The sequence below is a fragment of the Pollachius pollachius genome (genome assembly GCF_949987615.1).
Source record: "Pollachius pollachius genome assembly, chromosome: 2".
Taxonomy (NCBI): Eukaryota; Metazoa; Chordata; class Actinopteri; order Gadiformes; family Gadidae; genus Pollachius; species Pollachius pollachius.
In genome coordinates, this window is record NC_136935.1 from 9877530 (window position 1) to 9890276 (window position 12747).

Below are 12747 nucleotides of genomic sequence, written 5' to 3' on the forward strand. Positions count from 1 at the left end.
GAGCTGAGGGAAAGGGTCCTGAGGGGGAAGTATCGCATCCCTTTCTACATGTCCACCGACTGTGAAAACCTGCTGAAGAAACTGCTGGTGCTCAACCCCGTCAAGAGAGGCAGTTTAGAGGTAATCCAGGCCCGCGCCACGCCCTGGAGTTTCCACAGGCATGTTGTTGTCTTATAATGCTCCGCCATGGATGGAATCAACATTTGATGGGCGGGAGGAAGTTGAGAAGGGAGCAGCTGATCCACGCCGTTTAAAGGAGATCTTCTGGATTTTCCAACCTGGATTCTATTTTCCGATAATTATAGGTCTAACGGACTCATTTGGACGACAGTTTTTGAAATCTGTCCAGTATTGAGCCAGAATGCCGCAGAGGTAATCTACAAAGTCGGGCTGCATGTAATCCTTTGGGGTAATTACACCCGTCAATGTACGTCCTCCGCAATATCGTTGGAGTATGATCTCAACCTGTCAGTGGCAGAATCAAGCACTTTTAGAGGATGTACATAGACAGAGCGCTATTGCCTCAAAGGATAACAATGGAGCCCGTTTTCGTGGATTAGGACTCAATTATGGACCAATTTCTAAAATTGTTGTCTGCATTAGTGCCTTGGAACTAAAATGATTGCATAGAGGTCCAGGTTTAAAACCCTGAAGTCCTGCTTTAGTTCAATTAGGTGAGCGGAGTCTGGGGGATGTTAGGGGATGTTAACAAAGAATAGTTGTGGTAGCTTTAGTCTTTATTATATATATATATTCTATCGTATATTTAATGTACAATCGATTTTTGAAATGTAAGCGCTTTATCATAATCTGCATACGGTGTTGCCGGCTACCAATGATAAATGCTTTCTTTGACAAACTTATCAATGTTAGACTAATTATCTATCAGCTTTTCCTTAACGTCAGCCAGTTGTTACTGCACTAGACTTCTATTGAAAAGCAAAGAACTGCATCAAACGCTAGCATGTGAACACAGTGGGACCTTATCTTGTCTGTGTGTGTGTGTCTGTCTGTGTGTGTGTTTCTCTTTGTGTGTGTGTGTGTGTGTGTGTGTGTGTGTGTGTGTGTGTGTGTGTGTGTGTGCTTAATGTTCCTTGTGGCATAGCATCCAGTCCACTCTTCTCTGTTTAACCTCAAAACATCCAGTACATGTATACCTCCACCACCACCACCACCGGTGTGTCTCTCTCCTGCTTCCTCCACTAAAATCTACCTTTAACGTTGAGTTATTTAGCAGACGCCTTTGTCCCAAAGAAACTTAGAGGTGAGGCTGAGACCAAGCAAAGCACAACATCAATATAAGTGTAAAGCTACAAAAACTAAAAGTGCTGCACAAACAAGTCTTGAACAAAAGACCACTGTGCCGCCCTAAAAGAATTGGAACGTAATTTTATAATATTTGTATTGGCTAATTATTAGCTGTAGTAGTCAAGTGTTTTAAACAGAACCAAGTAGTGTGCATTGTAAACTCACCAACAACAGCTCATGCCTTGGCATCCATGTGGTTTCCCATGATGTGATGATGTAATGGTCCAATGTAAAACATACCAAAGGGGGTGGGGGGGGGGGGGGCATGGCAAGTCTAGCTGTTTAGGATGCATTAGTCCATCTGTAGGCCTCAGTGAGCTATACCAGTGCTCATTGATGATGTATCCAACCAAAACAAAACCACTTTAAGTCCCTTTGGAGAAAGGTGTCTGCTAAATAATAACAAAACAGTATTCAAGTGTCTCTGATGCTCTTAAGCTTTAGCCTACTTTAATAGCATTGTTTTTCTCACTAGCTATGAACTTAGCCTTTTTGCATCCGTGTCCTGCAATAGTGGGAGCGCCTCTTGAGTCAAAGCAGAGTGCCCGAGTGACGTGTGGATTCATATTCCTCCAGCAAATCATGAAAGACCACTGGATGAACGTGGGCCACGAGGAGGAGGAGCTGAAGCCCTACACGGAGCCCGAGACCGACTTCAACGACGGAGCCAGGATAGGCGAGTAGCGCTCAGACCGCTGCACGCGTCAGACAGGGCTATTTTAATTCCAGCTCTGTCACACATCTCAAATACACATTTTGCGTGGGCGGAATTATTTTTTATGACTAAGGAAACGTAGTCTTATCTGTTCCCAATTTGAACCAATACAATCAGAGCATGTTTAGGAGGTGATGCTCAAACAGAATCCACTTAGAATAACCTGGCTGGGAGTAAAAAGCTGGATCAAACTAAAACCGGACAGACCAAATTGAGACGCGTTCATTACACCCCACTATGTCTCTGGTGTGGATGACGGGGACATGGAACGTCTTCTGTCGCCGTCAGACATCCCTGCCCCGGTCTGTTGAGTCTGGTTATCCTCTGTTCTACCTGGTCTCTAATGCTTTATTGATAATGTACTTTGACCCACAGAGCTGATGATAACCATGGGCTTCCCTAAAGATGAGATCACAGAGTCTCTGCTGGGCCAGAAGTATGATGATGTCATGGCCACCTACCTTCTGCTTGGCCGGAAAGCTCCAGAGGTCTGTGTCTCTGATAGCCTGTGATGATGGGCGCTGACCTCATCTTAACCGGCTAACTGTTCTTTCATAGCATTAGCGTCGGATGGTGCCCTCCATTAAGTCACTAATATACCACATTATGGTGTGTGTGTTTGTGTTTGTGTGTGTGTGTCTTTATACGTGTGTTTTTGTGTGGTTGTCTGTGTGCGCGTGTTTGTGTGTGGTGTGTGAGTATGTGTTTGTAAGTCTTTGTGTATGTATGTGTGTGTGTTTGGTGTGTCTGTGTGTATGCCTACATCTGTGTGTGTGTGTGTATGCCTACATGCGTCTGTGTGTGTGTGTTTGTGGACTGTGTGTGTGTTTGTGGACTGTTTGTGTGTGTGTGTGTGTGGGGGGGGGGGGTCTCTGCTTCCAGTTCGAGGGCAGCGAGCCCCTGGCTGCCGGCATGCTCGGTCAGCGCCAGCGGCCCAACAGCGACATCAACAACAGCTCCAGCGTCTCGCCCGCCCACCCCAAGGTCACGCGTAGCATCTCGGCCAATCAGAAGCAGCGGCGCTACAGCGATCATGGTGGGGATGAGGAAGGTGGAGGTGGTGGTGGTGGAGGTGGTGTTGGTGGTGGGGATGTCGTAGCCAAGCCAAGTACAGTAACCTCCTCCTCCTTCTCTGCTCTGAGACAGCGCTGCTGGATGCTTGTGGTGCGCTGGCGAGTTGCTTTGTCACGGGCGGTCGATGACAGCGGGGCCGTGGGGGAGGGAGGGAGGGAGGGGGGGGGGAGGGGAGAGGCCATGGCTCTCATGTTCAAGTGCCGTCCGCCCCCCTGGCTGCTGGAGTGCCCTTGAGCCCGACACTGAATCCCCGGCATCTCTCTCCAGAGGCCGTCGCTTAAATGGCTGCTTGTGTCCCTCTGTCCTTGTTCTAGAGAAGATAAAACGAATAACTAGTATGATTTTATTATTAAGCCTCCCTTTAGATATAAACGTGTTGTTGAAAGAGACTTTCTTTGTAGCTCACTGCTTGTGGACTGTACTCCCCCCCCCCCCCCCCCCTTGTGATACTTGTATTTTATTTAGTGATGGAGTAGTAAATCAGAACACTGTACTGGCTTTGTCGCAACCCAGGCCTGCGTCGTGTGTGGCACGTTGTGTCTGCTGCCATCGTGTGGCTGGCTGCTGTACTGCAGCTCCTGGAATGAGCTTCTTGAATGTTACCCCGCTTGCCTTGGCTTCTGACTTGACCTTTGAATGTCTCCTATATAAGCAGCCAAGTAATGAATTGATTAATGTCCCAATGCATTTTGAACGCCGGAATTCGAATTTGTGTTTAAACATTTTGAATGGCTTGGCTTCGTGCTGGTGACAAGCTCGTTTGTTGAGACGACTGTCTTTGCCTTTTTTTGTCTGAATATGTTTCACTTTAGACCTTTTAAAAAGACGGCGAGATGTTTGACGTGTGTGTGTGCGTGTGCGTGTGCGTGTTACCCCTAGTGGGTCCGTCCGTGCCCCCGGCGGCGGCCTACTCGAAGCGCGGCCAGGCGCTGAGCGTGGAGAGCGACCACCGGGAGGAGTGGGACGGGGCGCGCCGGCTGGAGCTCAACACCTCCAAGGGCGACGTCCCCGCCTCACCACTAGGGGTGCAGGAGAGGAAGAAGACCACCAGCGCCGTCGGGGTGAGAGCCAGAGGGGGAACACAACACACACACTTTCTTACGTATTCCTGGCTTACTACACACACTTTCGCAAAGTACGCGTGTACATAAAGAAATACATCAATTATATTGTGTTTTGATTGAGGCCCAGAATCAAAAAGAGATATTGGGCATCAGGTTTTCAACAGAATTGCAATTGATAGATGGTGCAAATATGTTGGGAGAACATTATAAAATAAATTAAAAATAAAGTATAAAAACAAATTGTGGGGCTTAAACGCTGTGGTTCAGATTTAATCCAACCGCTGTGGTGTAGCACTTCTCCGTTTGAGTCGACCCTTTGTCCGTCTGCATGCACAGATGGACGCAGGAGATATTCGCTCGCAAGCACATTGCTTTGCTAGCTGTATATATCGAAAGCCCTTCGTCTTCCCTGTTCACTTCATCTCACACTTTTAATGAAGAAGGCTTTGGAAAGGTTCGTCCACGAGATCAGACAGGAACACGGATGTAAACCAAGCGAAACAAAACCTTGAGGAAACGGCTTGGCGCTCTAGTTCCCCCTGCTACTGGATCCTATGTGTGTAGAAACACAATCCATGTGAATCATGGGAAACCCGCCCCTGATTTCCGTCTTTTAATTCAGACATCCAAACTGGTATATATATTGACAGTGTTGAACGCCACACACAATACTGTGGGGATCTGCGGAAGGCGTTGGGATTTTAATTGTTTGATTGATTGGTCTGTTACACCAGACAAATGGCTCGATGACGAGGAGGAACACGTATGTGTGTGAGAGATCCTCCACTGACCGCTACTCTGCCGCCATCCCCAATGGCAAGGACAGCAGGTACACACACACGCGCGCACACACACGCAATCCAATAAAATGTCTATTTTTGACATTATTGGTCAAATGTCTGATCTTGCGCTCTCTCTCTCTCTCTCTCTCTCTCTCTCTCTCTCTCTCTCTCTCTCTCTCTCTCTCTCTCTCTCTCTCTCTCTCTGTCTCTCCATAATCTACTCTCTCTCTCTCACTTTCTCTCCTTTTCTCCATCTCTTTCCCCCACCACCCCCAGTCTGACGGAGGTTTCTGGAAGCACCCCATCGACCGCTCCCAGTTCCACGCGTCCCCGCCACACCAAGTCCATGTCTGCGTCGGGGCACCCCTCCAAGAGCACCCTGCCCCCCATAGAGGACAACACGGAGCTCAAAGCCAGGTGAGACCCTGCTCCCCCCCCAGGTGTGCTGTGGATTCAAAGCGACCCTGTTAGTCACATGATGGATGGATGGAAGGTACCTGCCTACCCAGCGGACCGTACCAACTGGTAAGGGGAGCAAGCCATCACGCACCTCGGATGGAATGTGACTAAGAAAATGTATTAGTGATCAGTAATGAATAAGTACTCGACTATGTCCAAGATGATGATTGAATAAGTGACTTGAAAGCTGTATTTGGGTCAGAATTGTTCTGTGGGTTGTTTATTATCACCCAGAGGAAGAGAGTGAAGGTCAGGTTGTGACCCAAGCAAAGTACGGACCGTTCCACACTGGGTCTGTTATTCACTGGATAATAAAGGCCTTATTCACTATGACTATTTGAGGACAAACTTGATTATGGAGAAAGATCCCCAAAATACAAAACATTTTATTTTCATCCATTTTCATCCAAATCTTCATAGAACTAATAATGATAATCTACATAATAATACTTTTTAATAACACAAATAATGCCATGCTCCATAAGAGCCTCCATGTGAACTCACTGCGGGCTACTCTGACGAAGGCGTCTCCCATGTCTCGCGCTAAAGCCCCTGACAGACTGTGTGTTTCCCTTGTGGCCCCCAGCTCCTCACCGCGGGGCCCCTCCAGCTCCCCGTCGGCCCACAGCATCAGCACCCCGGAGAAGAACCGCTTCCCGCGCGGGACCACCAGCCGCAGCACCTTCCACGGGGCCCAGCTCCGGGACCGTCGCAGCGCCACCTACAACGGGCCCCCGGCCTCGCCCACCCTCTCCCACGACACGGGGGCCCTCGCCCAGCAGCGCAGGGGCACCTCCACCGGCATCATCGGCAAGATCACCTCCAAGTTCGTGCGCAGGTCGGTCCCCCCGGAGAGAGGCTCTCGTTAGAACGGTCTCCTCCCGTCTCTCTTTCTGTCTCTCTCTCTCTTCAAAGTGCTTTCAACTGAGATCTACTTTTCTGACATACGTTGGCCGAATCATTTCAGTAGATGAAAGACAAATTATGATCCCCAAAATGATGTGTGTAAATGAATTGCCGCATTTGATTTACAAGCCACGGGCTATATTATCGTGATTACAATTATCTTATCCTTTCTTCTTACTCATTTCTTTCGTGAGCCTTTGTTGAAACCCGTCCCCTGTGGCTCTGGCCGTGCGCGGTCGTAGAGCGTCTCTGTGCGTGCTGCTGTTGGCAGGAGCTCACAGCTCTCTCTCCCTCTCCTTCTCTTCCTGCTTAGAGCTCTGTCTTTCAGGTCCACCCCCAGGTAGGAGATCACAATGCTTGCTGCACCTCTCGCTCCCCCTCGGCCCAAATACAAACCAAAACAACTCTCCCCCCCCCCCCCCCACCCCCCCCCTCCAGCCAAACAACTCATTGTCTGTTGAGCTCCCCCCGTAACCCTGATAAACCCAGTGCCCAGTGCTCTTACTGACCAACCAGAACGCCCCCCCCCCCTCCTTTCATCCACTCTACGGATGAATAATCCCCAAGACCGTCCAGCTCTCTAACCACCTTCTAAACCATGACTCGACTCATGCTCACGCTCTCTTGCTTTCACTCTCTCTCTTCCTCCCTCTACCTCTCTCTCTTCCTCTCTTCATCTCTCTCTCTTCCTCTCTTCATCTCTCTCTCTTCCTCTCTCCCTCTCTCCCTCTTCCTCCTGCTCTCTCTCTCTTCCTCCCTCTACCTCTCTCTCTTCCTCTCTTCATCTCTCTCTCTTCCTCTCTTCATCTCTCTCTCTTCCTCTCTCCCTCTCTCCCTCTTCCTCCTGCTCTCTCTCTCTTCCTCCCTCTACCTCTCTCTCTTCCTCTCTTCATCTCTCTCTCTTCCTCTCTCCCTCTCTCCCTCTTCCTCCTGCTCTCTCTCTCTCTTCCTCCCTCTACCTCTCTCTCTCTTCCTCTCTTCCTCTCTCCCTCTCTCCCTCTTCCTCCTGCTCTCTCTCTCTTCCTCCCTCTACCTCTCTCTCTTCCTCTCTTCATCTCTCTCTCTTCCTCTCTCCCTCTCTCCCTCTTCCTCCTGCTCTCTCTCTCTCTTCCTCCCTCTACCTCTCTCTCTCTTCCTCTCTTCCTCTCTCCCTCTCTCCCTCTTCCTCCTGCTCTCGCTCTCTCTCCCTCCCTCTCTCCTCCCTCTGCCCTCTCTCGGCCTTTCCTCTTGCTCTCACCTCATCGACACTCATCAAAACAAACAGACACCGAGACAGAATCAAGGACCTGGCGTTTGGATTGGGGTCAGGGTTTCACTTCACTAGCCTGGAGTCCTGATCACGTGACTTCACATTCTGTTTCGCCACACGGATCAGTGTGGACCTCTAGCCCAAGGGGGCGGGAGTACTGCTCTTGACGAACAGACTCCTTCAGCCAATCAGCATAACAAAACATGTAACGCCATCACTGTGGATACACGGGATATAGAAGAGCGGCCCAAAAAATATTTTCCGTCGTCAAACACCGATGCTGCATACTCTTCTTCTTGATTAATTGTTGCTTTTGAGTCTATTTTTGCAATAAGTGCACTGAATAAGTGCATGGCTGTGTTCACTCTACTGAGGTTAACGTTGCAGCTCGTTGCTTCGGGAAACGCGGCCTGTATTTTCACGTCGTCAACTAGGATCCAGACCCTGATTGGTCGGTTACGTCATCAACCTAGACACAGTCCTTGATTGGCCCCTGGTTACGTCATCAACTACGACCCAGTCCCTGATATTCCCGGTTACGTCATCAACTACGACCCAGTCCCTGATATGCCCGGTTACGTCATCAACTACGACCCAGTCCCTGATATGCCCGGTTACGTCATCAACTAAGACACAGTCCCTTATTGGCCCCCGGTAACATCGTCAGCTACGACACAGTCCCTGATTGGCCCGGTTACGTCATCAACTACGACACAGTCCCTGATTGGCCCGGTTACGTCATCAACTACGACACAGTCCCTGATTGGCCCGGTTACGTCATCAACTACGTAAGAAGTCCGTGATCATCCCCGATTAGGGGACGATCAGATTTTTGGAAGTCGATCGAGTTGTCCAGACTGATCCGTGCAGGGAAACGCGATCGGAGGTCACGTGATCAGGGTGGGCTCCAGGCTTTGGCTGCCCCCCCCCCCCCCCCCGTCCTCGAACTCTCTGAATGAAGCCAGAGAAAAGGGGGCGTGAAGAGACGGGCGCGGTCAGAGTCTCCGGTGTGGGGGAGACCTATTGTGTATGCTCCCTCTGTTCTCCCCCTTACCTTGTGTACCGCTCCGCCGTCCCCTCTCTCTCATGCCCACCCACCCCTCTGCCCCGCCTCACCCCAACTCTGTCCTCTCAAACACCAAGGGATTGGACCCTGGCATGACGCCTGATGTCCCCTCTCTCTCCGTGTCCGCGAACGACCTGGCTGGCGTTGTTGGTGGAGGGAGGGGGTGGCTCGGGGGGAGGGGAGGGGAGGGGGAGGGGCTGTGAAGGAGGGCTGGTCCTGGGAGTCATGATTTCTCCCTGGTTTTTGTTTCAGGGTGCCTAGTGAGGGAGAGGCGAGTGCCAGGAGTGAAACCCCGAGGTGAGATGATGCACTGAGCTGCTGTTTAGAGATTGAAACTCACCTGGGCCCCCTTAAGATCTCCCTCATCGTTTCCCCACCTCTCTCTCTCCCTCCCTCTCTCCCTCTATTTCTTCTCTGTCTCTTTGTCTGTCTGTCTCTCTGTCTGTGTCTCCCTCTGACCGACCCCCCCCCCCCCCTCTGTCCCCCTCCCCCCCTCCCCTCCAGAAGTGCGTCGGGGGACAGTAAGGACGAGGCGGGCCGGGACTCCAAGCCGCGCTCGCTGCGCTTCACCTGGAGCATGAAGACCACGTCCTCCATGGAGCCCGCCGACATGATGCGGGAGATCCGCAAGGTGCTGGACGCCAACAGCTGCGACTACGAGCAGCGCGAGCGCTTCCTGCTGTTCTGCGTGCACGGCGACGCGCGCCAGGACAACCTGGTGCAGTGGGAGATGGAGGTGTGCAAGCTGCCCCGCCTCTCGCTCAACGGCGTGCGCTTCAAGCGGATATCGGGCACGTCCATCGCCTTCAAGAACATCGCCTGCAAAATCGCCAACGAGCTCAAACTGTGACGTGCGCCTTGACAGGAGGCAGTCCTCCGGGTGGGCGGGCGGTGGGTCGTCGGCGGGCCCCCCCCCCCCCTCTTCTCACCTCTCTCTCTCTCTCTCTCTCTCTCTCTCTCTCTCTCTCTCTCTCTCTCTCTCTCTCTCTCTCTCTCTCTCTCTCTCTCTCTCTCTCTCTCTCTCTCTCTCTCCCTCTCTCGCTCTCTCCCTCTCCCTCTCTCGCTCTCGCTCTCTCTCTCTCTCTCTCTCTCTCTCTCTCTCTCTCTCTCTCTCTCTCTCTCTCTCTGTGGTGGGGGGGGGTCCCGCTCATTTCATGAACTAACTTGCGTTGGTGTTGACAAGCGGCGGGCGCTGGGGGACCTTACCGCGCACAATCAGGTTGGACCGGACCCGGGCCGGCCGGGAGCCGCGGCAGCGCAGGCCGTGAATGTAACTGACTGTACAGGGTAGCGGGTCAGAGAGAGGCCTGTTGGTGGGTTTCAAGACGAAGAGAAGACAAAAAAATAACTGACAACTGTACTCCTTGCTTTCTTCCGTCCATTTCCCTATCTCTTTCCCCTCCCCACTTTCTCTCTCTCTCTCTCTCTCTCTCTTTCACTCTATCCCAGTCCCTTTCTCTTCTTCTTTGTCTTTCTCTCTTCCGCCTCTGTCCTGCTCTTTCTCTCGCTCTCTCGCTCTTTTTCTTTTCTTTCTTTCTTTCTCTTTTTTCTTTTTTCCTCTCTCTTTCTCTTTTTCCTTTCTTTATTTCTCGCTCACTCACAATCTCATTCTCTCTCTCGCTATCAATCTCTCGCTCTCTCAATCTCTCTCTCACTCTCTCTCTTTCCCTCTTCATGCAACACACGCAGTATGCAACTGAAGACGACCATTCCCGCAATAATGTTTTGCATCTCTTTTTCTAACAGGCTAACAACGAGATCTAATCACCCTGCCCCGTCCCCCTCGCTGAATAACCATTTAAAATGACTGAAAGCTCAACTAAACTAAATAGCCGCTTTTCCACCCGTGTTAAATCCGTATATAGATCAGGCTGGGAACCCTTAATAAAAACTATGTTAAAAAAAAAGTTAACAAGGATTAAGAAATGTACTGTATGCGTTACACCTGCAGGTACTGTATTATATATTGGTTTTGAGTTCTGTACAGGATTTATTGTCAATACTGTGTCTTTATTTTTCTCTTCGTTTTCTTGACATTTGAGTTCTGTCCTGCTATAATTGATGTACCTTTTAGAACATTTTATCCTTTCTGCTCAGTGAGATTTTTAATTTCCTCTTTCTACGGGTCATCGCGTACGAAAGAAGAAGCATAGTGTTTTACTTTTTGGTTTAAAACAGCACTAAATTATTTTGTGGAGTACTCTGGGACGTGTTCGTTCTCACTCCCTCTTGCCTTTTATTTTTTTCTCTTAACTGTTCAGTTGCTCCCATTTTGTCCGCCTAAGGAAAACACAACACTGTCCCGTCAACGTAGAGGCCAGCCCTGTTTTCAGCTCACACTAAACATGGGTTAACTTTATCGTTTCATTTTCTTCTTCTTCTTTCCTCTCCTCTTCTTGTTTTTCCTCTCGGCAGTCGGTAGGGTGACATGAAGAAAGCCTGCTGCAGTTGCACAACTTTTCAAGGAGTAATTCTATATTGAACATGAGAGTGCGCACATAACTTTTCTTTCATGTCGGTCGGTAAATTTCTTCTTTTTTTTTAAAGCAGGATTTGAATTAATGTTCTTTAGAGGCAGAGCGTGAGAGAGAGAGAGACCAAGGAGGTCAGCAGGTCCAAAGGCATGCCGATGCAAAATAATCAGTCATCATAATGGATTGGGAAAGGAAAGACGACTCTCTCTCTCTTTCACTCTCTCGCTCTCTCTTCTAAGAGCCTAATTCAGTCGCTGTACCAGTGTTCCAATGCAGCTCCTTTTTATTTTCATTTTACTTTCCTTTTGAAATCCCCATGCTTGTTTAATATTTTTTTATTTCTTTTTTTTAAGCATATTTGGTTATATTTATTCCATTACATTGTAATGTGCTGCTTTGTAGAGTTTGAGGCGTGCACTTTGTTGCAGAAAATAAAAAGGATTTTATTTGTTTGTATTCAATACCTCATATTTTTTATTGTTCGTTCCTTAAACCAGACATGCATTGTTGTGTCATTGTGACATTGAAAGGTTCCCAGAAAGTTCCGGGTTTGATGCCCAATGTCCACAGCCTAGCCTGTAAGCAGATTTGAGCAAGATGCCCTAACCCTTTGCCTGTATAAATTAACTGTTAATTGCCTTGGATATAAGCACCTGCCACATGACCTCAAATTGCTCTTTTACACATTAGCTTTGCATGCTATGTGCCGCTAGCTGGGCAGCGAAGAAGAGATGTAGCAGCCAGATAAAGACGTGTGATGATAGAGATTTTATTCACTCCATTAGTATGGTGTTAGTCAATTACTTGTGATTTTAAAGATGGCACAACTTCATACATGTAATATTATCATTTTGTCCCGTTCCTCATTCGGCTTTTAAAGTCATGTGAAAATATTTTAAAACACATTCAAAAAGTTCCTTTAAATATATGTTATGAAAAACAGTGTTGATATGAACGTTTTCAATACTTTAAATGTCGTACAAACATTTGACAATAATATGCAAGGATATTTTACTATGTCCTTACAGAAGATTGCTGTCATTTTCCAAACTATAAACATAATATTAAAAGAATTTCCTTTTTTCCCTAACAAGCATTTATCAAACTGCCTTGGTCCCTCTGAAAACTTACAAAAGTTTCATTTATAAACCATGTATCGCACAAAAAGAAAGACATAAAAATGTAAACAATTCATTTTGGCAGATAGTTTTCTTACCTGTTTTTATCTAACGTGGCGGTTTATTAAAAAGTACTACTTTAATCTTCCCTTGAGAAATATGCAATTGTATAAAGAGTGTTAAGTCACGTGAATGGTTAAACACAAAATCTGATGTACAACAAAAAAATCGAAACAAAGCCAGATACAATGGATAAACAAAACTGGACATTTCGAGCGTTGTGTTGATCAAGATGGCTTGTGTGTGTCCGTGGTCATGTGTATACGCTTGGGAAAAAAAAACGATCAAATCCTAACTTGAGAAACAAGCATTCACGTATCACTATAGCTGTGCGTTGATATTAACAGGAAAAGTAGAACATACAGCAGGCATCGAGGAGAGTAATGCTTGTCGTTCTCAAGTTAGGATTCAACCGATAATACCTTTCTCCCACCACTGACACCTCTAACACAACCACTGACACCTTTAACAC

The 12747-nt window shown here is 48.3% G+C and overlaps 1 protein-coding gene across 3 annotated transcripts in view; it reads left to right on the forward strand.

The window, feature by feature from the left end:
* Positions 1 to 9613, forward strand: part of mark1 (MAP/microtubule affinity-regulating kinase 1) — a 33046-nt gene extending 23433 nt beyond the window's left edge. Inside the window, exons 9-18 of one of the 3 annotated variants that reach the window (XM_079730526.1) lie at positions 1 to 120; positions 1885 to 1984; positions 2399 to 2511; positions 2906 to 3059; positions 3977 to 4158; positions 4896 to 4990; positions 5220 to 5360; positions 5989 to 6240; positions 8876 to 8920; positions 9128 to 9613. In XM_079730526.1, the coding sequence (XP_079586652.1) occupies positions 1 to 120; positions 1885 to 1984; positions 2399 to 2511; positions 2906 to 3059; positions 3977 to 4158; positions 4896 to 4990; positions 5220 to 5360; positions 5989 to 6240; positions 8876 to 8920; positions 9128 to 9473 (1548 nt within the window). In that variant the 3' untranslated portion in view covers positions 9474 to 9613. The remainder of the gene's footprint in view (positions 121 to 1884; positions 1985 to 2398; positions 2512 to 2905; positions 3060 to 3976; positions 4159 to 4895; positions 4991 to 5219; positions 5361 to 5988; positions 6241 to 8875; positions 8921 to 9127) is intronic. The other 2 variants (XM_079730527.1, XM_079730528.1) reach the window with 2 other exon arrangements.
* Positions 9614 to 12747: the final 3134 nt, after the last annotated feature.